Source organism: Typopeltis vanoorti, chromosome 2, assembly GCF_054136105.1.
Source record: "Typopeltis vanoorti isolate ZY-2024b chromosome 2, IOZ_Tvanoo_1.0, whole genome shotgun sequence".
NCBI classification, from domain to species: Eukaryota; Metazoa; Arthropoda; class Arachnida; order Uropygi; family Thelyphonidae; genus Typopeltis; species Typopeltis vanoorti.
The window spans coordinates 19,314,988-19,342,598 of NC_143550.1; the positions used below are offsets into that span (position 1 = coordinate 19,314,988).

The following is a 27,611-nucleotide window of genomic DNA, read 5'->3' on the forward strand; positions in this document are numbered from 1 at the left end:
GGTTTTGCATAAAAGGAGATTGTGGCTCTTGGCTGAAGGCTTTTTTTACCTTTCCGTCACTGAGGCTTTTTATCTTCTCGTTGCCGAGGCTCTTCTCCTCGTCTTTTTCTACTCGAGTGTTGTTGGATCCCCATCTCCAGATCGCAGCAGGTTGTTTCCTCATCAATGGCTCTCAAGTTTTAGTCTCCAGATAGAGAGCCGTTACGCGCTAGCCTCGCAGTAACTTCGGCTGACTCCATATCGGATGTCCGATGGATGAAAATTCTGCAAGAGACCGCCTGTATGTCCATGCAACAAGAAAGTTGACCAAATAGAATACACTACTGCTTTGAAAAAGTATGCTGCAATTTGTTTGGACTCTTTATTCATGGTAAAATTATAAGTAGGAAATGTTTTTGTAGTTGTTATAAAAGTATCTCGGAATTGTGAATGTGCTTACAAGAAATCGATTGTAAACAGGCGCTAACTAAGCCACAAGTTTTGTGGGAAGATTGTTTGTTAACTTGTATATTTAAATAATGAATGCGTGCTTAGTTATAGTATTGGGAGCAGTACTATTTAGAATATGTATGTAGTTAGGCAATTATTAAGTCAATATTTAAGGGAAGGATTTTGTTAACTTGTTTATACAGTGAGTGAGTATGTGCATGGTTTATGTCTAATGTGTTAACTCAGTAATTGTATGTATTATGAGTTTAGGTATATAAATTGCGTTCCCTATTTGTAAGAAGGATGAGTGAAATAATTTCACAATATCTCAAGTGTAATATACTTCTTGTCTAGTTTAAAATAAATGTTTTTATTTTGTAACTATGTGACCTGTTCTTTGGCTAATGCACAATCTCCAAAAAATAGCGAACCTGCGGGAATAATAAGGTACGAATAGTCATGACTTGCATATAGAGAATTGGGATATATTTAGTGATTAATTCCTGTTTTTCCTAACTTTCAAACAATATTTACTCAAATTGGATGACACAGTTGACAATAAAATAAATTTTCTAATTTGATTTGTATGAGAGTAGGGAACTGCATACATTAAATATACTTATAACACAAAGTTTGTTTAATAGCAGCGGGGAGGGGGGGGGGAACAGAAATTGTTCATGGTAAGATTAACCTTGAGAAGTTTATGTTAAAGCAGTTGAAAAAAGTAAAGTAAGTTAAGATAATACAAGATAAGTTAAGACAAATAAAGTGAATAATTAAATAGGCACAGCAGACATACATTTAAATAATTAACGTTATTTAACAATGCCATGTCTGGAAATTATGTAACAGTGTGGTTAAGAGGGGTGCGAGGAGTAGATTTTTTTACATGGAGAATGTCAATGAATAGAATGCATTACTAGAATGTTTGTTAATGCAAGGAATGTTAACGATTTTAACAATCAGTATGATAAATATATTTGAATGATCCTCCTACAGTTAATCTGCCGACTCCAAGAGGTTGCAATAATAATGAACCACTGACTGAGATCCTTGATTCGATAAAGTTCAATTCCCTTCAGATATTTTGAATCATTCAAATTTACAGTACGTGCTGGTTTTTTCACATAAAAAGAAAAATATACAAACTAGATGGAACAGTCATGAGTTCATGCCCAGTGGCATGATTGGCAGTGAAAGCATCGCTAATTCTTGCTGATCTGCATTTGTCATGATTGGCAAAGAAAGACTTCACGAAATTCAAACAACATAAATTCTTATCTGAAATGAAAAGAAATCTGGAAAAAATTTATCATCATCATCATCTGAGACCTCCAAGGAGTCAAGGACTCATTGAGTGAGGCTATAAATCATCAAAACCAGCTATCATACCCTCCCTTAAATTCATTCACGCTAGAGGCACTCACTACCACTAAGGGCAAATTATTCCACTCACTCACTCACTGCTCTCTGGGAGAAAAACCTAGCTCTTACCCCTTTCTTGACTGAGAACAACCTTAACTTCCATGGATGCCCCATGTTCTCTCCCCACCTTCCATATAACAAAAGATTTCATTAGTTGATATCCCATAACACCCATTCAAAAGTTTACAGACCTCTATCATATCACTCCTCTTTCCCCTTTAGCCAGTCTGCAATCCACATATTTGCAATCTGTCCTCATAACATAATTCCCATAATTCAGATATAATCTTTGTAACTCTTCTTTGCACCCTTTCCACAGTTTCTTTATCCCCTTGGAACCTGGGAGACCAAATCTCCACACAATAATCCAGGTGTGGTCTTATCAAAGCCTTATAAAGAGGCAAAATGACTTCCTTATCCTTACATGTCAAGGTTCGCTTCAACATCACAATTATCCTCTGATAATTATTTTCCCTGTTCAAAAAATACATATGTAATGAAAATTATATATAATAAATTTCATTATTTTTCTTATAGATATATATATATATTATCAAAATAAAAGCAAACATATACCTTAATCCAAGAACCACCATGGGCAGGATCATTAAAATGGCCAATATTGATAGCCCATACAGCAACACAAATAATTGAGATAACTTTTGATAGTTGTTCACCAAATTCATCAAGCTTCTGTTGAAGAGGAGTTTTGACCTCTTCAGTCTCGCACATTTCAGTACGGATTTTGCCTATTAAAAAATATTTTCCCTTAATATTTCACCAATAATAACAACAACAACAATAATAATAATAAACAATGAATATTTCAGCATAGAAAAAAACATGTAAATAAACAGTTACTTTACACTTTTATGGATCATATAGGTTGATGCAGGGCAGAGCTAATATATATGTCGGAACCATTTTAAAAAGTGCAGAAATATAAAATAAGTAAAAGAGGATTTAAAGAAATCACTGATATATTGAAGAAAAGTTTTTACAAATTATATAAAATATCTTTTTTTTTTTTTAAAGAGAAAAACGTTTTGCATTGTATAAGAAACATCTCAAATGCAAAGAAGCAGTTTCCTGAAACTAATTTCTGATGGCTACTGAATGTAGTCACCACTCACAGTTGAATTTTGTGTTATGTCATTATTCTAAATTGTAATGAAAAAATTTAGAAACAGTTATAATATACACTGCTTGGATAGAAATCAATAGATACTATAGTGTGAGGAACAAACAGCAATGGTACCCACCTCAATAAGATGTAGGACCTGCTTGTGCTGTGATGACAGCAGCCACCCTACAGGACATACTTTCCACAAGCAAATGACAGCTTGTGGAAAGTATGTCCACAAGCTATCATTTGATAGCTATCAAATGATAGCTTGTGTAAAATTATCATTGATAGCTATCAAATGATAGCTATCAATGATAATTTTGGACCTGGACTGTTATGAGACATTCCTTGATCTCGACTGATGTTACAGTTCATCCCACTGGTGTTCAATAGGGTTGAGATCAGGGCTCTGTGGAGGCCATCAAGCATGGTGACATTCATGTCCACAAACCATGCAGCTACAGCAGCAGCCTTATGACATGGTACACTGTCTTGATGAAATAGACAATGGCCAGTTCCATAGAAATGCCACAAAGTAGAAAGCACTGCATTATCTAGAATGTTCAGATACCTCTCTGAGTTCAATGTTTGTGGCACCACAAACAGAGGTCTGAGACCACACCAGGCAAAAACAGAACCATACCATCACACTGCCATCTCAGAATTTCATAGCTGGGGTTATACACTTTGGTAAGGGACATTCAGCAGGCATCCGTCACACCCACACCCATCTGCTCGGTAGATGGTGTAGAATGATTCATCACACCATAAAACAGCTTTCTAAGCTTCTTGCTGTACATACTCTTTGCATCACTGAAGACAACACTGCATGTTGGTTCAGATAATGTGGGAGTTGCATATTGCAGTTCCACCATGAAGACAGACAGACTGGACAAACAATTTGCAAAGCTTCAGGAATAGGAGGAAAGGATATATGATTGAGGCATTTAAGTTCATAAGTAGTTATTGGGTTAATGTAGAAGAAATTTTTCATAGAATGGTGGGAGATGAAGAGTAGGACAAGGGATCATCCCAGGAGAGTAGCTGGTGAGTGAAATGCATTGGATGAGCATGTGGTGAACGTGAACACAATGAATGAGTTTAAATCACAGTTTCAAGAACTTCATAAGTAACAGTATATACTCCCTGCAATGAGTCTTTTGACTTAGTAGAGGTCAAGTGTTGATAATCATATTTAAATTTTTTGTTTTCACTAAAAATTGTCTCTACATAACAACTCCAAGCTAAACTGCATTTAAATGGTGCCTATAAGTGCAAATTTGAGAATGCATTTGATATCTTGCATGTTCTGGCCTATTTTCATGCCAAATTTATCACAGCAGTTATTCAATTTAGTTAAAAATTCCTGAAGAATAGTAGTTTTTTTTTTTTTTTTTTTTAGGAGAATAACCTCAACTGCATGAAGAAAAGAACTGAGTTTAATAACTCCAATTTTGATATCAGGTGGCAGAATGTCACGTTGCTTTATAATGAGAGCAACCTCAAGTATGACAGCACATATCTCATCGGGAACATTCACTACAAAAAATTCTTTAGTAATTCTCACACATTTGGTCTTATTTCCATTTTTACAGAGCACTATGAGAGCACTACTCCAATGATTCAGAACTGGCCAGATCTTCTGAATTGTATGGTAACCATTGCAAAAATGGTATACCTGCATAAGTGAGCAATTTTTGTTGAATGTCAATACACTAATTGCTTCTCCACATTTCAGATTTCGTTTTTTCCTCTCTCATACTTGCTCATTACTACATTCCTCCTGAATATTTTCTACCACTGTTCTTTAGTGTTTTTCTGATTTAATAACTATTCAAAGTAATTACTTCTGACATCCAGAATCTTAGCTTCAGTTTTTGTGTCACTATTATCTCCACTTTGTTTTGTGGTACACTTTTTTCGACCTCTAAACTTTTCCATTGCGTCCAGAACAATATTTGTCCTTTCATGATAATTATCTTCTATGTTATTCCCAAAGTGTGCCCACAGCTTTTGTTCAGCTACTTTTCTACATAGTCTAACATTTTTCTCCATTTTTGAAAGGTACCTGACAATTTATTTGCTAAGGATTTTCAACAGCATTCCTCTTTCTTTTTTTCCTTTTTAAATCCCTGAAGATAACTCTTCATCCCTGATTGGATGAAGTTGGATGAAGAGTTAGAGGTTCATGAAAATGGGGCTGAAGAGCTTTTGCATAACCTGGATAAGAATTTGTCAATAGGGACAGATGGAATATCTGCCTGTTTGTTAAAGGAATGTTCAGCTGAATTGGCTAAGCCTTTCACACATTTGTATAATTTGAGTCTCAGCTCAGGAATGATACCAAAAGGAATGGAAGGAATCTAATATAGTTCCATTGCAGAAGAGGTGCAAAATCTGATGTGTCTAACTACCAACCTATTAGTATTTCTGGTGTGGTAGTGAAGATTTTAGAGAAGTTAGTAAGAACCCGCATACAGAAATGGGTAGACAATCATTCTATACTCTGCAAAGAACAGCATGGGTTTACTAAAGGAAGGTCAGGCTTTAGCAATTTGCTCATATTTTATAACAATGTTACAGCCAAGTTGGATAAAGGAAATGGATACACTATGATAATGTTGGATTTTTCTAAGGCATTTGATAGGATACCACATGATAGGCTGTTGCGTAAACTGGAGAATATGGGATTGGAACATAATCTATTGACTTGGATCAGGGGATGGTTAACAGACAGATATCAAAAAGTAGTATATAGTGGGTGTGAATCTGCCAGATTTAAGGTAACCAGTGGTGTACCTCAGGGTTCAGTCCTTGGGCCATTATTGTTCAATCTATACATTAACGACTTGAAGCAGGGTCTATCATCAGATTTGCAATTGTTTGCTGATGATGCAAAGATAGGCAGGGCAATCAGGGATGCTACTGATATTCAGCAATTACAAAATGATTTGAATAGACTGGAAATTTGGGCAAACGAAAATGGCTGTCAGTTTAATGTTAGTAAGTGTAAAATTATGCATTTTGGCATGATTAGAGATCCAGCGGCATATTATATTAGCGAGATTATGCTACAAGAAACTGAAGAGGCAAGGGATCTTGGTGTATTGGTGGATAAGAATTTAAAGTTCAAAGGTCACATGGAAAAAATTGCAAATACAACTCAGAGGATAATTTCTATGCTGAAGTGAACCTTGACATGTAAGGATAAGGAAGTCATTTTGCCTCTTTATGAGGCTTTGATAAGACCACACTTGGATTACTGTATGCAGATTTGGTCTCCTGGGCTTCAAGGGGATAAAGAAGCTGTGGAAAAGGTGCAAAGAAGAGTTATGAAGATTATATCCGGATTATGGGATTTAGATTATGAGGACAGATTGCAAGTATGTGGATTACAGACTCTGGTTAACAGGAGAAAGATGGGTGATATGATAGAGGTCTATAAACTTTTGAATGAGTGTTATAGCATTTCAAATGATGAAATTTTTCGTTATATGGAAGGTGGGGAGAGAACATGGGGGCATCCATGGAAGTTAAGGTTGTTCTCAGTCAAGAAAGGGGTAAGAGCTAGGTTTTTCTCTCAGAGAGCAGTGAGTGAGTGGAATAATTTGCCCTTAGGGGGTAGTGAGTGCATCTAGTGTAAATGAATTTAAGGGAAGGTATGATAGCTGGGTTGGGTAATTTACGGCCTCCCTCGATGAGTCCTTGACTCCCTGGAGGTATCAGAAAATAATAATATTTTGGCACTAGTTAACTTAATTTCTTAAAGAATTATTAGCATTAATGAGACTTGATTAACAGAAGAAGATATTATATCTTCCTTTGTTAACGAACAATATAAGGGATATTGTATTTTCTAGGAGGACAGAGTGAACAGAATAAGAGGAGGATACTGTTGATGATAGCAGAATAGCAAATAATAGTTCAGCAGCAAGGTAGCATTGAGTGAGGCAGTGCATTTGAAGCTATTTGGTGTAAGATAAAAAGCCAAGAAGCCAAAATGTATTTGTTGCTATAGCCTAGAGTAGAGAGGTGTGAAACACAAGACGTGAATGGAAGAAAGAGAATTTATGCAGATACTAAGAGATACTTAAAAACATTATGTGATGGACAGTACCTGAAGTTTCAGTTTGCTGAAAATGATAATAGCAGCAGAGAATTTGTCCACAACCAAGGTTTTGTCTCCAACATATGGAGTGATCATGTTGTATTGATGAAAGGTATCTAAATATAGCACTATATTATAAAGCTATGCTACTAAACTACAAAGTTGACATTAATGACAATCTCAAGTGGCAGCTTAGAACATCTCATGATTTAAGACTCTACAATAACAACAACAGATGGATGTTAATAATGCACAGAAAATGGCTGAGGGACATCTATGGAAATGCAGTAACAGAATGCATACCAAATCACGAGAAACATCAGGTAGGTGTTAAAAGGATGAGTAACATCATGAAACAAAAGCTGAAAAAACACTGAGGAGAGGATAGAGAATTATAGCAAACTAACAAGAACAGGAAAGAAGAACAATTATTATTATTACGTGACACCTCCAAGGAGTGCCCTCCTGCGAGGAGTCCAAGGACTCGTCGAGGGAGGGCACTCCACCACACACACTAACCATCTCCCTTACTATGCACAACTACCATATGCCATCTACCACCCATCATCACTACCAACAGTATATTTTGTCTGTAAATTGCATGTGTTCTGAAGGCCTATTTGTCTGTGTAGACAGGATGAAAAAAATCAAAGTTTTCAAGAGAAAAAAACCCTGCTACATCCACATGAGATTGGCTAACTCACCTTCAAAGAAAAAGTCTGTATAAAGATTCTTCTCATAACGACAAGAATTTAACTTAGGCCTTTTCCAATCAAAGAGCGCAATATACCATTGCGCTCTTTGATTGGAAAAGGTGCTGGAAGCTGGCACGAGTCAGTCATTGTTCAGCAGTTGTGCATGATAGTTTGCATAAAAATTAAAATCTGATGTGTTAAAAGATCTAATGAGTGACTTCCAAATGTCACAGATTCATTTCTTGGTTTCTGTTGAGAGTGCCTGGTGAGCGGATTACCATCGTAGCTTTGATGTTGCAGGTGCTGAAGTTGTCTTCTATGTAAGGCATGGAGCTCTTGTTCCATTCAATATTGTGGTTAGTGTGGGAGAAATGGAATGCCAGGCCTGAGCTATCTTTCTCTGTTTTTATTGATGTCTTCAATATGCTCCTTTGGCCTTATTTTTAACCTTCTAGAAGTTTGCCTATGTAAGTAAGGCCATAAGAATATGGAATATTGTAAATTCCAAGAAGTTTGTTGAAAGGGTTGTGGTCCTTAGGTGAGCATAACAGAGTTTTTGTACAGTCACAATCGGTATAGGCAGAGACAGGTGTAGGGAAAATTATCGAATTACTAATATGTATCCTCTAAATGTATATAGGATATTATGATGGTATCACATGAAAAGTTTATTATTACTAACTTCCTACTGACAATTTTCAATTCCTCAGCAGCTCACACCTACTTTGCTAACTCCTCTCCACATTCTGTTTAAGTGACTACCATCATCATCAATTTCCTGATATGTACCTATAAGGGGTTGTTCAGGTTACTATTATGATCAGTATCAGGTTACTATGACAGCATTACACAATTAAGTTTACATTATTATTAATCTCCTATCAACAATTTTCCTCCAAATCAATCTATTACTTATGAGAACTCCAATATTGTCATATTTAATATTTTATGCTTCTAAGGTACTTCTGCCTGAATCAATCCACCTAGACTTCGGTCTTCTTTTGGATTTCTGCAATTTTGGCATCAAACACCTGTTTTACTAACCTTTCCTCACCCATTCTGCAGTATGATGCAAAAAAAAAAAGGTAATGAATAACTACAGTGATATATATGTTATGGAGTAAATGGGTTTATTAAAAAGAAATATGTTTACACATGATGGTATGAAAATACATACATAACTATCTGTGGAATCTTGGTTGAATAAAGGATTAACGATGGTAGATTATGTGCTTGAAATGGGCACCTTGTCTTTCAAGACAGGTTTTGTAGCACATGAGAAGGTTCTCTGTTATCTTGGAGAAGTACATGTCCAGCATATGTTCCAACATCTGCTGGACATATAGTATAATTTTTATCCCTCAGTTCGTCAAGGTTTGAAGGCAGATTATGGTGGAGTACCCATTCCTTCAACATATCCAAATGAAGGCATCAAGTGATGCGAGATCAGAAGAACATGAAAGGTACTAGAATTCCGCAAACCTCGAAATGAGCCTCTTGGGGAAGTGTTCTGATAAACAGGATCTAAAACAATGTGATGTCTGACAGTTTGCTCCATCTTGTTGGAATACCTGTGCAGGAAATGGAATTTTTTGCACACCACATCTTATGCTCCTGGGTGAATGGAACTAACACATTCTCATTATAGTGTTCACTATTTAAAGTCATAGTTAAAACACCCTCTTCAACAAAGTGGGGCCCAATTATGCCATGGCCAAAAACCGCACACTATGTGGTAACCTTCTTGCTGTGAAGACATTTCTCTTGGACAAATTCAGGTCTTGAGAAGCCAACAAACCTGTAGGTTTGTCAGTTTACATGACCTCTTAGATGGACATGTGCTTTGTCCAAGAACCAGACATTATGGAGGAAGGACAGATCTTCATAGACATTAGCGAGCTCAGGTGCACAGTATTCCCACCATACAGCGTAATCCGTTGCTGTTAAACAGTGAACCATCTGAATGACATATGAACAGGCACCAAGCTGGTTAGAGATTCTCTGTAGCAATTGCCTCGGTATCCCAAGTTTTACTGCCATTCAGTGTTGGATGCATTCATTTCAGAGACTGTAACAAAGCACTTATTCAGGATCAAAATGGCATTTCCTTTGTTTTGGCTGTTATTTAATTTTAAATTTTCCAATGCTACTTTTTCTCCTTAGCCTAATGAGATTTAAGGAAAGATAAGATAGAAAATAATGATTAACATAGTCATTCCATGATGAATCTTGGAATTGTGTGAAGATGTCGGTGTAATAATAGCAGTAATAATAAATACTTTCCTGGCTAAATCATCAATTAATATTTTCTTTTATAATGCTATATTAGTGAGAAGAGATCTCTACATGGCTTGTAAGAAATGCAGAGAAATGACCACAGCTTGTGATCAATGTCCTAACTTTTCCACGTAAAAGCTATCAAAATAAATATTCTACAGAATAATTATATTCAGGTAATAGTGATCAGAGAAATGAAGGAGTCTTTAACACATACATAGTACATGTTTCAATACCTTAGACTTCCAACATAGTAAGTATTTGAAACATGAGGATGGTCTTAAAAGTTCACTGCCTAACAATGAAAAAATGAATTTTCTAATTTCAAAATTATTTTTATTTTTCAACATAATCTCCCTTAAGACTAATACATTTATTCCAGCAATTCTCCAGTGCCATTATCCCATCACTGTAGTAAGATCTGTGAAATACCCCTCTACAGCTCTTGATTTGAAGAAAAATGCTGACCAGCAAGGAAGAATTTTAGTTTTGGGAAGAGACAGAAGTTGGAGGGAGCCAAATCTGGTGGATGCTCGAACAATTTGCTTTGTGGGCAGGTGTATTGTCCTGATGAAAGATGATTTTTTTTCTTCTGCAAACCAGGTCTTTTTTCTCGAATTTTTTTCATCTAGTCTGGTTAAAAGATCAGAATAATATTCCACGGTTATTGTTTTACCCTTTTCAAGATATTAATAAACAAAATGCCTTTAGCATCCCAAAATACTGATGCCATGACCTTTCCTGCTGATGAAACTGACTCTGTCCTCTTTGGCACTGAACAACCGGCTTCTGTCCACGGTTTTGACTGCTGTTTGAATTCCGGTGTGAAATGATGAATCCAAGTCTCATCCATAGTAATAAATCGATGCACAAAATCAGTTTTATTCATGTTAAAATGCTCTAAGGACTGTTCAGAGATTTTCATGCGAGTGTGTTTTTGATCAGCTGTGAGTAAGCGCGGCACCCATCTCGTGCAAAGCTTTATCATTTGCAATTCTTCATGCAAAATATTTCCCCACGCGCTCTTTTAAAATGCCTACAGTCTCAGCAATTTCATGCACTTACTCACCAATCATCCAATACCATATTGTGCACTCGATCAATGATTTCTGGTGTTATGCTTTTTTGGACATCCTTCACGTGGATCATCTTCAAGGCTGGTACAACCATGCTTAAACTCGATAGCCCATTTCTTAATTGTCGAAAACGAAGGAGAAGAGTGCCCATAAACTTTTATGAACTTTTTTTGAGGTCTGCTTTTAGAAAGAATTTTATAACCACATGATACTCAATTTTATCCATTTCAACACTTTTGCTTCAGACAGCTGTATAAACAAAAACTACTTGATAGAATGACTTGCAATTTCACACAGATGTGTATGACAGATATACCACTTAGAAAAAAAAAAAGATTTTGCTGATAGTGTTCTAATCTATGGTCAAGGCCAAGAACTTTTCAGACCACTGTTGTAAATTCCTGTCTTGCACTTCTACACTGTCACCCTGCTCCCATCACTGAGGTCTGCTTCTTCAGGATGAAATACATCAATTTAATTATCATTAAACTCTACCCCCCCCCATTTCCATCTAGGGTCATCCACCCACAATCATTTCTCCTTATACCAGCTACATAACAAAAGAATGCTATAAGATTTTCCTTGGATTATAGTTAATTTCTTCTTGTATTTTCTCCACTTTTTTTAATACTTTTTCCATGACCTCTTTTTTTGATGTCATCAGTCATCCACTTTACACCAAACTGTATTATATCTTTTCTTGGAAGTATGCAATCTGCTATCACTGGTGATACATATTTAACTAGCTCCCAGCATTGATGGTCTCTCCCTTCCAATTCTTTTATCCACAGAACTGCCCTAAATTAATTTCTAAGATTATTATAGTCATATGCTTTATAATTCCACATAAATTCCTTTCTCCTTGATATTTCTGTATGTCTATTCATTCTCCAAGTTCAGTACCTATTGGAAGCAAGGGTGGCATCTCATTTATAATCAGATCTTCTGATGCTAGGACCAATTCCAAAACTCTTGATTCGCATTCCCTCTCCTATCTCCCAAGTCACTATCCCACAAGAGGACAATCCCAACTGGCAAATCTAGTTTCCCTTATTCTAAAGTGCACCTTGTCAGAGAACGATCTCTCCAGATGCATGCATCCTTCCAGGTTGCAGACAGCTTATCATCATTGTCATAGTTTATTTTCTATATGATACAATGTGAAAATGGAAAAGAGATTTACATTAAAAATTAAAGATTGCAAATTATGGTCATCCAAGTCTCTACCTTGAGCTAACCTGGTAGATGTCAGATGGAGTTTTATAGTTCAGCCTATTGATGATTTCACATATGTATTGCCAAAATTATTTGCATTGTCTTGTATTGTTTGCAGACAGCTATATATTCCAAATCTCTCCCTCTGACACACTGATATCATGTCATTCATAATTGCTGCTCTTCTCAATTCTGCCTTATTATATCAGGACAGTGCAATATCTTCCTTCTCATAACTTTTCTGCTGCACAATTCTTAATATTAACCTCAAATCTGTTGACACCCTATTCACACTACTTCAAGTTATTCAAACTAACAATCCCATTAATCTTGTCTACATTCTCAGCTCGCTTCATTGCCATGGTCGCATTTTCTGTTGTTCAAAACAGACAAGCACTCCAACATTCTGTTCTGCACACCACGATTCATTGAATCTCCATACATCACACCTCTCTATGATCCATTCATTCCTTACTCGCCTACATCTCTCACTCCCCAAAACACTCTCCTTGTTCTCTGAACTTACTGCACTCCTCTCATCTCTAACCTCTGCTTCTGTACTCTCTACTTCATTTCATTCCTTCTCTTTCCATGAATCTACCATTTACTCTCCTCTCATTCCTATAACTTTCTCTCACATCATCACTTAGCCTTTCAAGTCTCTCCCTTCATGCTCCTTAACTCATTTCATACTCTCTCTCTCCCCCTTATCTATACCTTTATGTGGAAAATTAGAAGAAAGTGAAATATTCTACAATGACTTAGAAAAACTGATGACACACTGTAATAAAAGTGATTTAATAATTGCAGGAGACTTTAATGCTAGAGTAAGGAACTGAAGTATACCACAAGTTGTAGGTAGATATGGATAACATTTTAATCAAAATGGAAACAAATTGAGGGATTTCTAATCATTTTATGAATTAAAAATAACCAACATATTTTTCAGAAGAAAAAAAAAATCCATAAATATACTTGGAGTACCAGAGGACTACCATCATTAATAGACTATATAATCATTAACAAAAAAGCTATCTTCACAAGTAAGAGAACAGACTGTAGAGGCAATGATATATATTCAGATCATTATCTGGTAGTCTCAAAAATATAAGCAATACAAGCAAAATGGAAATCACAAAAACCACAAGAATCTAAAGAAAAGAAAAATGTAAACAGAAACTACAAAACTTATCTACTCCAGGAACATAAATATATACACATATATAATAATACTTACCAATGGCAGTTTCCAATCCAGTTCCAATTACAACCCCTCTTGCCTTGCCTGATGCAATATTGGTACCCTTAAAAAAGAAAGGAATTTTTATCAAGAAAAATCAGTAACTTTTTCTCAATATTAGGAGAGGAGAAGGGAAGGAAATCCAGATAAAACAGAATTCCAGTCCACTAGGCACTCATTCTGAAACATTTAAAATTTTATGCTTTATTTATATGCCTCTTATGACATAGTTGAGAATTTCTAATTAACTCCTAATGTAATCACATAATTCAAAATTCAATGTTGCATCCTATTTTTTCATTAATGCATTATGCTCAGTAACTATGTCCACAAGCATAAAATAAATGATTATGACAAAGGATACAAGGTTTCTTGTTCTTGCAACTTATATTATGGTCAAACTAGGAGATCTGCCAACATCAACCACCACAACTATGGTCAGTCAGGTCTAGGTGACCATACCTTTGATGCCTTGCACAAGATCAGATGAAAAAAAAAAAAAAAAAAAAAGAAAAAAAAAAACTATGCTTCATCACATCAAAAGCAAACTTGAAAGACCCTTTGTAGAATCAGCAGCAGATTTAAAAAACCAGCTTAATCTAAATAAATATGGTTGTGTTAAACTTCCAAGATTTGGGAAATTTTAATCTTTAAACTTAACTTCTCAGACATCCAAGTCCAACATCTAAGGTTAGCCACCAACATCCATAGAGGGGCACCTCTCATAGGACTTTAGGCTTAAAATAGTCTAATTTCTTCCACTTATCATTGTGCTTTTGTGTGTTTTAATATTGTATTCCTGAAGATGTCTCCATGAAAGAGACAAAATGTTGGACCTGTTGCTTATTTCTCTGTGCTCTATTTATTCCATTAAGTTTAATTATTAGTGCATCCTCAAAACACCACACACACACACACACACACAGAATCAAAGCTATTTGTTCTAATGACACAGCCCTTGCACCAGAACTTAGTTATTTTAAAGACAGTATTTTTTAGACAATGGCTGCAATCCCTATAAAGCATGCTCCCCCTCTCTCTCTCTCTCACACACACACACACACACACACACACACACACACAAAACTATTCTAGATATGCATGGTGTGAAGGTTGCATGAAGATTATATCCAAAAATACAGTTAGTGTGTTTCATAAAATACAATTTCCATACTACTTTCAAACCATGTATCCAGCTAGCAACCTGCTGTTATTTACAGGATCAGCCTCCAACTTATGTGCCTGCAACTTTGATCACTTTGAAAAGACTGGTACATCTGTTATGCAATAGGAAAAACAGTTACCTGAAAGAGATGGGGTGGGAGGAAATCTGTCACCACAGATTGAGACCAGCTTACTTTCAGCTGAAGCTTGAATTATATGTTGCTTGAATCCTTAAATTTGTAGCAAATCTTTCCAACAAGGGTTCTTCTTATTGCTATGAAGACACCTAACACTAGTTATAGCTATATAACTGGGAGGAGATCTCCACTTAGTCTTTTAAGAAATGTTGAGAAGCAACTGAGAATTTTAACCTAATATTCAATCCTCACATTCTTGTGGTGTGCAGTGTGAATAGATATTCACCTAGAGAGCAAATGAAAGAGGTTGGTTTGAGAATTTGGGCTTTAGCCAAAAAAATTATATCATGAATTGGTACAACCAAAAATATAGCACATCATGGCAAAATACCATGTTAAGGAAATGCTTGGTTAAAAAAAGGTTAAGATTTTTTCTCAGAAAATAAGGACAAACAGTGAAATGTCAGCTATAACCTACTGAGACAAATTCAAACTAATCAGCAGAATTCAAGATGGGTTCCATCAACATCAACCAGAAGTTGATGTTGATGGAAAAGAAATACAGTGGAAAAGAAAGGGAACTGGCAGAAGAGCAAAGTATAAATTGACATAAGTGACATTACTGAAACAAAGAAGACAAAAGGACAAGATTCTACTAAATCATTACATGATATTTCAATAGTGATCAGCAAAAAAGAAGGGGGTACTATAGCATTTGATACTAAATACAAAGAATTTTCTTGTATGGCAGGCAGTTTCAGATAGTAATGTACGAAAAAATCAAAATTGGAAATTGGATAATGCTATAGTCCAAGAGAAAGACTAAGGAAGAAGTGGAGGAATTTGAATTGGAACGCAGCGACATAAAAGCTGATCCTGGCTGAAGATTTAAATAGCAGAGTAGGAAATGAATATCAAACGTACAGAAATGTTTAGAGAAAGGACAAAGCTAATAATGATAAATACCTGCTGGAGTTCTGTTCAGGACACAAACTAGTCATTATAATACTATGTTCCAACATAAACATATGCACAAGTTTACGTGGAGAGAAGATACAAGAAATAACTCTTATTTCTTATGTAATTGTTGACAGTGATATCATTTATTTATTTTTTTTTTTTTATTATCCCATGGTATTATTACACCAGATCATAGAGGTTAAGTTCATGTATTTTATACAGCATCTCTTCTGGGTTGTTATAGAATTCATATTTGGAAATATTCATACAGTTTATCAAATGCATTGGTGATGCTTCCTCAATGTTACAGATTTTGCAGGAGGGGAAGACTTTTATGCCATTGCTAAACTTGATTGGTCTTGTGTAGCCGGTCTTGAGGCGAGAGATCATGGTAGTGGCACTGCGATTAAACTTGGAGTTGATGGAAGCTCCTGGATTTTCTGCTGAGTACCAGTGGTGAGTCATGTCCTGAAGAATTGTTCTTTTTATGTTTTTTTTTTTGGGTGGTTTTAAAAAGATCGAAATCTGTGGTATCACTTGATGTTGGGGCCATTTTTGCTACTTCATCTGCAGTTTCGTTTCCCTTTAATCCCACATGGGACAGGATCCATTGGAAGATTATTTCGAAATCCTTATGTAATTTGTTTATGTTTTTTGCTATGTCTCAAAGTATTTCTTGATGGCTTTTGTAGCAGTTCTTAATAGCTTGAAGGGCTGCTAAGGAATCTGTGAAAAAATATAAACTCCTTTGGGTTTTGTTTGTCCAAATACTGCAGTGCTGTGTTAATGGCTATTAATTCTGCATGGTATGAGTTGCATCCAATACTGTTAGTTGTTTTTAGTTCTATATATGCCACTCCAAGAATTGCCATTTGGATTTTTGGAGCCATCTGTGTAGATCTTTATTGAGTCAGGTCCATATTCCATTATTTTTGAAAGGGCTAATGATCTCAAGATTTCAGGGTTTTCTAGGCTTTTTTTTCTCATGTTTCTCTATTTCAGAGTTGATAACTATATTTTTCCTGTTCTGATTTGGAAAAAATGCTGGGTAGTCAGCTATTTTATTTGGACAATCCAAGGGAATTTTATTTTCTATGATTTCATGCATTGTTGATTTTTTCTTTATTCTGTTTGTTGGTTTCCAGTTTTTAAAAAGTTCACTTGTTCTATGATGTGCAAGGTTGGCTCTTTTTTCTAAAAAATTTGGTAAGATTATCTTGCCACCTAATTTTTAAAGGAACAAGGTTGGATTCGAATTCTGCTATTTTTCCAGGAGTTGTATTCCTTAGTCCACATATGATTTTAGCTGCATTTTTCAGAATTTTTATAAGCTTGTCTAAACTGGTTTGTGATATTTGCATCCAGATAGGCGAATCATATTCCATTATGGGACGGATAATAGAGGTATATGCGACTTTTAAGGTTTTAGCATCGGCTCCCCACTCTTTACCCGAGATACTTTTCATGATATTTAGTCTTCTTTTTGCTCTGACTGCAACATTGTTGACATGTATATTGAAGCTTAGCGATGGATCCACAAGGTATTTGGGGTTTTCATTAAATGTAATTAGTTGACTGTTTAGCTTAATCTTTGGTCTCCACTTTCTGAGATATTATCATGATGATCCAGGACTAAAAAATTATAAAAATTACAAACAAGAAACTCTACAAGTTTCCTCAGGTAATATACAGAAAAAACATGAAGGCTAAGCTGTATGTAAAAGCAGCACGGGATTTGAAACACAGTAATCACCATTCAGTTTTGAACAGGATGACACTGAATATCATATGAAAAGAAAATATGAAAGAAAAGTTTTAAAAAAAAAAATCAATGCCAAGCAGCTTTCAGAAGTACATTGTATCTCAAATATAATAATAAAAAAATAAAAAAAAACATGTGAAAAGAATTCAAAACTTGGAAACTAATTGGCACTCTGGAGAAAAGAATAACTGCTTAAGCCAGAGAGGCACATGGTGCAGCTGTTACAAGGAAAGTCAGAATCTAATGCTGGACATTAGTAGTAAAGAGACAGTCTTGGAAAAGAAAAAAAACCATAACAAAAGGTTTATAACAAGAAAGTCTGCAAGTTTCCTCAGGTAATACACAGAAAAACGTATGAAAGCTAAGTTGTATGTAAAAGCAGCACAAAAAAGTATGGGAAGGTAGGTAAAGAATACAGAAAATAAATATCAGGAAGAAGGCAAAATGTTCTGAGAATTATTGAAAAAACTTAATAGAAATGGAGGAAAGAGTACGGTAAAAGTAATCAGAGAAAAAGCTAACAAAAATTTGAGGATGAAGATATTTTGAATATTTGAAGTAATTACTTACCTGAATGAAACAAGTGACAGAATAGTAGTAGAAAACAATCAACAAGAAAGCAATCAGGAATAAATATCAATCCTTGATTATTAATAATCAATCAGGGGTGACTGAAACAAAAAAGACTGGTGAGATCTTCCTGGGCAATAAATACAAAATGTTATATTCAGGCAAGAACAATCAGGGAAAAGACGGAGTAGCTATAGTACTCAACACTAATTAAGAGGCTAATCTTCTTGAATGGCAGGCAATATCAAGTAGAGTATTGTGGGCAAATATCAGAATGGGGAACCGGACAATGAGATTTATTTGTGCCTATGGTCCCACAGAAGGTTCTACTAAGGTAGAAGTAAAACACTTGACCAAAGACCATAGATATCAGTTGTGAGAAAGATTAGGGGTGTGAAGATTAGAGCATCAATGGCAATATCATATTAAAAACGAGGATATTAGGAAAAAACTTGACATTGTTAGCAGAGCTAATCTCAGGTGGTATGGTCACTTAAACAGAATGGGAGAGGAAAGATTAGCAAAACACAAGTGTTCTCTGCCAGGTTGGCAGGAAAAAGACCCAGAAGACCAAGATATAGGTGGATTGATACAATAAAAAAGAAGTGCCTTTAAAAACAGAAATATAATGTTGGAGTCTTGACAAGTAATAACAGATTGATTTGGAGGAAAATTATAGATAGGAAGTTAGTAATGATGTAAATTTTTCATGTAGTATTATCATATCCTGTACATCCCTTGAGGATACATGTCAGGAATTTGATGATGATTATTATTATTATTAATAACACTGTTTCATGATACAAACACTACCAAAAGAAAAAAAATAAATATATAAATAAATAAATTGAGATATATATATATATATATATATATATATATATATCTCAATCTTAATATTTCACTGGTTTCCTATCGAGCTTCATCTAACACAGGGTAGAAAAATCATAGTAAATTTGGTTGTACCTATTTAAGAAATCATGTCCAGCATCAAAAAGTAGTATCTACAATATCTACTAGAATGGCAAACAATACATGCTTGGATATGGCCAGAATTCTGACAAAATCCAAAACTCCCAAAAACAACATTCTACCTGCAAAAATATTAGTCCTAAAAACTTGACAGTTGCATTAATCTGATAACAATTCAACTGTCATTATGATGGTTAGTTGATTAGGAGTTTATTAGGCACACTGATAGCAAAGGCCATATTGAGCCAAGCCAAAGAATGTAGCAGTAATCAAGGTAACAGTAATAAAGAGATAAAGTAATAAATATCTTATGCAGAAAAAAAAAAAAAAAAAACATTTAAAAAAATTAATTAAGCAAACCCGTATCTGCATATAAATAGAATATATTTGTATATACAGAAGGCGGCGGGGGGGAGCTGAAAACTTCTGATGAACACCTAGAACAAAATGATATTACAGCAACTGATACAACCACAAGAAAGAACATACTAGTAACAGAGTTATAAAGGTAACTTATGTTCTTATATCCTCATATGTTCTTTCTTGTGGTTGTATCAGTTGCTTTAATATCATTTTGTTCTAGGTGTTTATCAGCACTTTCTTACCCACCCCTCATATTAATTCTATTTAAAAAGTTCAAAAAAATTTCATGAGATTTATATAAATCTGATTAAGATCTGCTTGTTGTATATGACCCAGCAAATGCATTAAAAAATTCATTCCTTTCTCAAGTGAAATGTGGCTCTCCACCAGAACATGACAAATGGAGATGCATTGTACTGTTCACACTTAAGTGGATTCTTCAATCCTCAGAAAATATGAATGTGTAACATGACTATAACCTATGCAGAGGCTAGCAAGCAACTTCCTCACTTCTGTTTTTCTCTGTTGACTAGACTGCCAATGCTTAATTTAAAGCTTAATCTCATGCAATTTATTTATCAGTGCTTCCTGCCATGATGACTATCATTGGGTCATCAACTTTCATCTTATAAATTGTCAGTAGTCTGTGTACAATAATGACCAATAGTATGTAGAAAATAATAAGTTGCAGTTTCATTTCCCTCAATTCTAATGTGGTTGAGAATCCAGCACAATTAAATATCAAAATTAAGAACCTGCAATTTGTATGAACAGTTGTAGAACCTTGAAAAGCACTGGATGTGGATTGAATACAGGAGAAGAGATGACCTGGATAGAACTTTATCACATACTTTTGGTAGCAGTTTTCTTTTATGAGCTAGGCTGGACGGCTTATAGCAAACTGAAAAAATTCCTATGCAGTAAAATAAAACCACAAAATAGAGCCAAACTTTTCAAGCAATGCATTATCCCAATTATGACATGGATCAATAACCAAACAAACATGTCCAATAACCAAACAAATACCCGACAAAATGAGAAAGACAGAATCAAGAGAGCCATGAAAAGCTATTAAGCCTAATAATGGAAAAATCAGATGATTGGGGGAGGGAGATACAGAAATATATCATACATAAGCAAAAAAACATTGCAGAAATACTCTTAAATATTTAAATTTATGCAATCATGCATATTATAATATTGAATAATGATAAATGCTTTGTTTACGCAGAATACAAGATAACAATGGTCAGATAACTTGCTCAAGTTTTATAACAGGGTGACGGCTGAACTGGATAAGGGAAATGGGTTTACAGTGATACTGCTGGACCTGGCAAAGGCGTTTGACAGGATACCACATGGAATTCTAATCCGTAAACTACAACATATGGGAATGGATATAGGGTTGGTGAGATGGATAGCTGGGTGGTTGATGGAGAGATATCAAAGAGTAGTTTATTCAGGAGTAGAGTCCAAAAAACGGCCTGTGACTAGTGGTGTGCCACAGGGTTCTGTTCTTGGACCACTGCTGTTTAATCTGTTCATTAACGATATAGGGAATGGTCTAAGTGGGACAGTTCATTTGTTCGCTGATGATGCAAAGTTGGGTAGGGCGATAGTGAATGCAGAAGATGTCGAAGTCTTGCAAGATGACTTAGATAGATTGGAGTTCTGGACTAAGGAGAATGGATGTCAATTTAATGTGACAAAATGTAAGGTTATGCATTTCGGAGTGAAAAGATTAGCAGCAGTATACCACATTGGTGGAACTGTACTCCAAGAGATTGATGAGGCCAGAAACTTGGGAGTGTTGGTGGATAGGGAGATGAAGTTTAGGGGGCACATTGCGAAAGTAGCTAAATCAGCTCATCAACTCACTTGGTTGTTGAAAAATACCTTGACGAGCAGAGAAAAACAAGTTATTGTACCTCTGTACCGAGCCCTGATAAGACCTCATCTCGACTACTGTGCCCAGATTTGGTCACCTCGGTTCCTTCTTGATGGGGAGGAGGTTGAGAGGATCCAGAGGCGAGTGACTAAGATGATAGCAGGTCTATGGAATGCACCATATGAGAACAGGTTGAAGATTTGTGGGTTGCAGAAACTAGTTGATAGGCGAAAAAGGGGAGATATGATTGAGACATTCAAATTGCTAAAAGGATTCTATAGGATTAATTCAGATGATATTTTTGAGATCAGGACTGGTGGTGGGAGAACTAGGGGACACCCATGGAAGCTGGGCAAGAGCGTGGTTAGCAGGGGTGTTAGAGCTGGGTTCTTTACTTTTAGAGTGGTAAATGAGTGGAATAAGCTGCCAGAGTCTGTTGTGGGTGCTATGACAGTGAGCGAGTTCAAGGCAAGGTATGATAGATACTGTGAGAATGTTGAACAGCTGTGTGAACATGATGTTTAGGGCCTCCCTCAATGAGTCTAAGGACTCCTGGAGTAGCCCATGGTAATAATAATAATAATAATAATAATTATACAATCAAATGGTCACATGGATGAAATATCAAATAATTTATGTTTTGTATCAACAAGGAAGGCAACAGGATACCACCTTGTTCTATTTTTCCCTAGTAAGACAGCAGCATGGATGGACATTCTAAGAGATAGTAAAGAGACAATGGCTCAATACTTGTGCTTGGTAGAGGAAGAAGCAAGATTTCCCAGGTCATAAACCAGTGAAATCCTTGTACATTCATTGGGACACGGAATGTCAGAACTCTCCTACAAATTGGAAAATTTGAAGAGAGAAATGGATAGATTAAAAATAGCCATATTGGGAATTAGCTAGATGGGATGAAATGTAACTGGACACTTCTGGAATGATGATTACAGAATCATTTATTCAGGTGATAAGACAGAAAAAAATGGAGTTGGTGGTTCTCCATAAGAAATGGAGAAGAAGAATAATCAACTTGGTAAAATGTAATAGCAGACAGATGATAGTAAAACTAGAAGCAAAACCAACAAATATTATAATAATACAAAAGCTTACATGCCTACTAGCGACCACAGTGATGAAGTTGAAAGAATATATGGAAATATGAAGAATTTAATCAAAATCACCAAAAAGGAAGACAACTTAGTGTAATGGGTGACAGGAATGCGATCACCGGTGAAGGCAAAGATGGTAGAGAGGTGGGAAAGTATGGACTTGGATGCCGAAATGAAACAGGAGATTGAATTGGTGGCAGAACTCCACGAGTCTATCTGATCATTACTAATACCTGGTATGAGGTACAAAAAGGCATACTAGGAAAATTACAGGGGATATGGTAAGGTACCAAATAGATTATATTATAAAAGAAATAGATTTAAAAAATCAAGTAAAATCATGCAAAAGTTACCTGGGAGCCAATGTTTGCAGTGACCACAATTTGGCTTTATTGAAATGCAATCTGAAATTTAAAAAGCTGTCACAACTAAGGAAAAGGCCTAAATGGAACATAGATAACCTGAAAAACAGAAGAAAACCATAGAAACTATAAACAGCAAACTAATGAAAGCATTAGAAAACACAGGAAAGAGTTGTTAAAAAAAAAGGACTTGCTTCAAGGGTACAATCGAGGCTGCCAATGACTGCACAGGATTAAGGAAGAAGCAAATTAAAAAAAAGGAATGGATTACACAGCACATTCTAGACCAGAAGCCTGAATGTCAAAGAAATGGAGCTAGCAGAGGAATTGGATAAGTACCAGATCAACATAATAGCATTGACATAAAAAAAAAAAGCGAGATCTTTCTGAGCAATAAATACAAAATGTTATATTCAGACTCAGGGAAAAGAAGGAGTCGCTATAGTAAAAACACTAATTATGAGGCTAATCTTGAATGGCAGGCAATATCAAGTAGAATGATGTGGTTCCACACAGAAGGTTCCACTAAGATAGAAGCGGAGGAATTTTTTGAGACTTGAGAGAAAGCAACTGACACATTGAAAATCTGGTCTTTGTTGAAGATTTAAATAGCAGAGTAGTAAATGATTGTCAGACATACAAAAATATTTTGGGAAAATTTGGAGAAAATGGAAAAGCTAATAATAATGGCAAATACCTATTGAATTTCTGCTTGGGACATGGATTGATTATTATACAATGTTACAACATAAAAATGTGCACAAATTCACATGGAGAGAAGAGGCAAGGAATAAGAAAAGTCTCACTGACTATATTATTATTAATAGTGATGTTTTCTCACTGGTGCAGGACACTAGAGTGTACACAGGATTTGAAATTGGAAGTGCTCACCATTTAGTCTTGAGCAAAATAAAACTGAATTTCATATTGAAAACAAGAACATGTAAGAAAGTTTTAAAGTGAATAAAAGTTGAACAGATCTCAGATGTGAACTATAGACTAAAATACACAAACATTATTCAAGAATAAATGAAAAAGTTTGAGAACAGGAACCAAACCCAGGAGATTCAGTGCCAAATCCTGAAGAAAATATTGATTCAGCCGTGGCGAGGTTGTCTGCAAGGATAGGAAAATCAGAACTCCATGGTGGACACGGGAAGTTAAACAGGCAGTGAAAGAAAAGAAGAAAATATATCAAAAGTTCCTGACAAAAAAGTCAGCTTGTATTCTTAGAGAATACAGAGATAAATGTAAGAAAGCTAAACACTATGTAAAACTAGCTAAACAAAAGTCATGGGAAGACTTTGATAAGACCATAGAAAATAAATATGAAAAAGGTGACAAGATATTCTGGAGGTTGTTGAAGCAGCACAGAAATTGAGGAAATATTGCTGTAAAAGGAATTAGAGATATCCTTGAAGAAAGATCCTTGAAGTATGGAGTAATTACATTGAAAAATTGAAAAATGAAACAAGCAGTGACACCATAGTAAATGGTGTCACTGCTTGTCACCATGGTAAAGTAGGATCAGGAATACATATCCATACTTGAAGTAGAAAAAGCCATCAAAAGCCTGAAATGTTTAAAGGCAGCAGGAGTAGATGATATTCGACCAGAAATGCTGAAGTATGAAGATATAAAAGTCTTACAGTGGCTGCACTGCATAGTTCAGAAGGCCTGGAAGAGAGAGATGAATTCCAGATGACTGGAGTAGAGTTCTCACAGTACCCATATATAAAAAGGGAACTAAAACTAATGTGAGAATTACAAAAGTCTTTCCCTACTGAGTGTTCCTTGTAAGATATATGCCAACATACTTGGGAAATGGTTGAGAAGGATTGTGAAAGAGAAGCTTGGTGAAGAACAAGTTGAATTCAGGCCAAAATAGAGGCTGTCAGGATCAGATTTTCACTTTACGACAAATAGTTGAGAAATCATGAGAACGTAACAAAAATCTGTATTAAGTTTTGTAGATCTGGAAAATGCATGACAAGGTGACAAGAGAAAAGCTATTCAAAACGCTACTGTTGTATGGTGTTAATGGGGCATTATATCAAGCAATACTTAGTCTTTATTTGAGTTGTAAGCCAGTAGTTACAACTGAAGGAAGTACAGGAAAATGGTTTAATGTTAAATCTGGTCAGACAAGGATGTCCATTATCCCCTCTGTTACTCATTATCTATATGAATCACGTTATGAAGGAAAGCGGTATTAAACCTGCTATCAAATTGGAAATGTGACGCTCAGCTCTTTACTTTATGCAGATGATGTTATACTTCTAAATAAATCCAGTACAAGTCTGCAAGATTTCCTGACTAAATTGAATAAGTGCTGTAATAGATTTCATATGAAGGTCAGCAATAACAAGACAAAGACAACGAAAACAGACAGAAGGAATGAACATATCAACTGCATTGGGAATGGTGAACCTACTGTAGTAAGAGATTTGGTATGAAGGTCAGCAAGAACAAGACAAAGACAATGAAAATAGACAGAAGCATTGATAATATTAACTGCACTGTGAATAGACAACCTATAGAACAAGCAAAACATTTCAGCTACTTAGGCATGATTTTTAGTGAAGATGGTAACTTAAATATGGAAATTTACAACAGAATCAACAAAGATGGTATGGTGGGAAGTCAACTGAATAATTTATATGGAATAAGAGAGACATTAGTGAAAACACTAAATTAACTGTATACAAGACAGTGTTTAAACCAATTTTAACTTATGGATCTGAGAGTTAGGTTAGAAGTAAAACACTTGACCAAAAACTACAGACCGCAGATATGAGAGTGGTGAAAAAGATTAGGGACATGAACAGATTGCATCAATGGCAATATCATAATAAAAACGAGGATATTAGGAAAGAACTTGACATTGCATCCAGAAATGTGTTAGCAGAGCTAATCTCAGGTGGTATTGGTCATTTAAACAGAACGGGAGAGGAAAGATTAGCAAAACAAGTGTATTCTACTAGGTTGGGATGAAAAAGACCCAGAGGAAGACCAAAATATAGGTGGATTGATACAGTGCCTCAGAAGACAGAAATACAAGATCTGATAATTAAGCATAAAAAACTTATTGTTTAATACTGACCATATACAAATATTTTAACTTTCTTTGTCTACCAGTTTCGCTAGCAAACTGGCTAGCTTTTTCAAGGCATTGACGTTAAAGTATAAAAAATACTAGTAAATGCAAATTGAAAGGAACATTAAAAACGTTGTAAACACTCTAGTAGCTAAGGTTGCAAGTTCGCGTGACAGAGACTGAATGGACTTATTGTTCTTAATCATTATCACTCATGCGTGTTTGTTGTAAACGCATAATGTGATTAATAGCTAGCTGCAGTTCAGATGGCTTTAGAGAGAGGATGAGGTTTTTCCATGAAGTGTTAAGAATAGTACCCTGGTTTCTGTTGAAGTTTCCGCCAGTTTTTAACACTATTGCGGCTTCCTTGAATAAACGATGTCTATAATCGTCATCTAAATATGGCATGGAGCTATTTTGCCACTCTATCGTGTGGTTAGATGTACAGAAACGAAGTGATAAGCTGGAAGAAATACTTCTGTTGTGGTTTACATCACCAACGTGCTCTCTCTGTCTGTTCTCCAAACTCCGTGAAGTTTGTCCGATGTAGGCGAGACCACAGGAGCAAGGAATGTAATATACTCCTGGATATTTGTAGAATGGCACCTTGTCTTTTGGTGATCCTAAAATACGTTTGATACTGGTGATTGGTGTGAAGATCACTCTGATGTTGTGGGCCTTTAGTATGCTATTTGATAAGAAATTGACTTGATGGAGGGAATCACTACAGTAGAAGTGTGCTGGGAGTTTGGTTCTTGTCTGGGGTGCCATTCTACAAATATCCAGGAGTATATTACATTCCTTGCTATTGTGGTCTTGTATACATCAGACAAACTTCACAGAGAGAGCACGTTGGTTATGTAAACCACAACAGAAGTATTTCTTCTGGCTTAGCACATCATTTCTGTATCTAACCACACGATAGAGTGGCAAAATAGTTCCATGAAATATTTAGATGACGATTATAGACATCGTTTATTCAAGGAAGCCGCAGTAGTGTTAAAAACTGGCAGAAACCTCAACAGAAACCAGGATACTATTCTTAACAGTTCATGAAAAAACCTCATCCTCTTTCTAAATCCATCTGAACTACAGCAAGCTAGTAATCACATTATGTGTTTACAACAAACATGCATGTGTGATAATGATTAAGAACAATAAGTCCACTCAGTCTCTGGTACGCGAACATGCAACCTTAGCTACTAGAGCATTTACAACATTTTTAATGTTCCTTTTAATTTGCATTTACTAGTATTTTTTATACTTTTCCGTCAACACCTTGAAAAAGCTAGCGAAACTGGTAGGCAAAGAATGTTAAAATATTTGTATATGATCAGTATTAAACAATACGTTTTTTATGCTTAACTTTCAAACTACCAAATATGTTTAATTTGAAGATCTGATAATGTTGGAGTCTTGACAGGTAACAGATTGATTTGGAGAAAAATTGTAGATAGGAAGTTAGTAATGATGTAAGTTTCTCATGTAGTACTATCATATCCTGTACACCCTTGAGAGTAAATGTCAGGAATTTGATGATGATGATGATGGCATACTTAAGGATAAGGAAGAAATTTCGGAAAAGTGGAAGGAGTACTTAGAAGATCAATACGGTGGAAAAGATCTAGATTCC

At 35.5% G+C, this 27,611-nt stretch overlaps 1 protein-coding gene across 1 annotated transcript in view; it reads right to left on the reverse strand.

Annotated features, from left to right (window-relative positions):
- The window catches only part of LOC150108860 (calcium-transporting ATPase sarcoplasmic/endoplasmic reticulum type-like), a 263,322-nt gene that overhangs the window by 136,552 nt on the left and 99,159 nt on the right, over positions 1 to 27,611 (reverse strand). Inside the window, exons 9-10 of the mRNA XM_090410430.1 lie at positions 13,589 to 13,655; positions 2,431 to 2,603 (exon numbers count right to left, since the gene is read on the reverse strand). Of these exons, the coding sequence (XP_090266556.1) occupies positions 2,431 to 2,603; positions 13,589 to 13,655 (240 nt within the window). The remainder of the gene's footprint in view (positions 1 to 2,430; positions 2,604 to 13,588; positions 13,656 to 27,611) is intronic.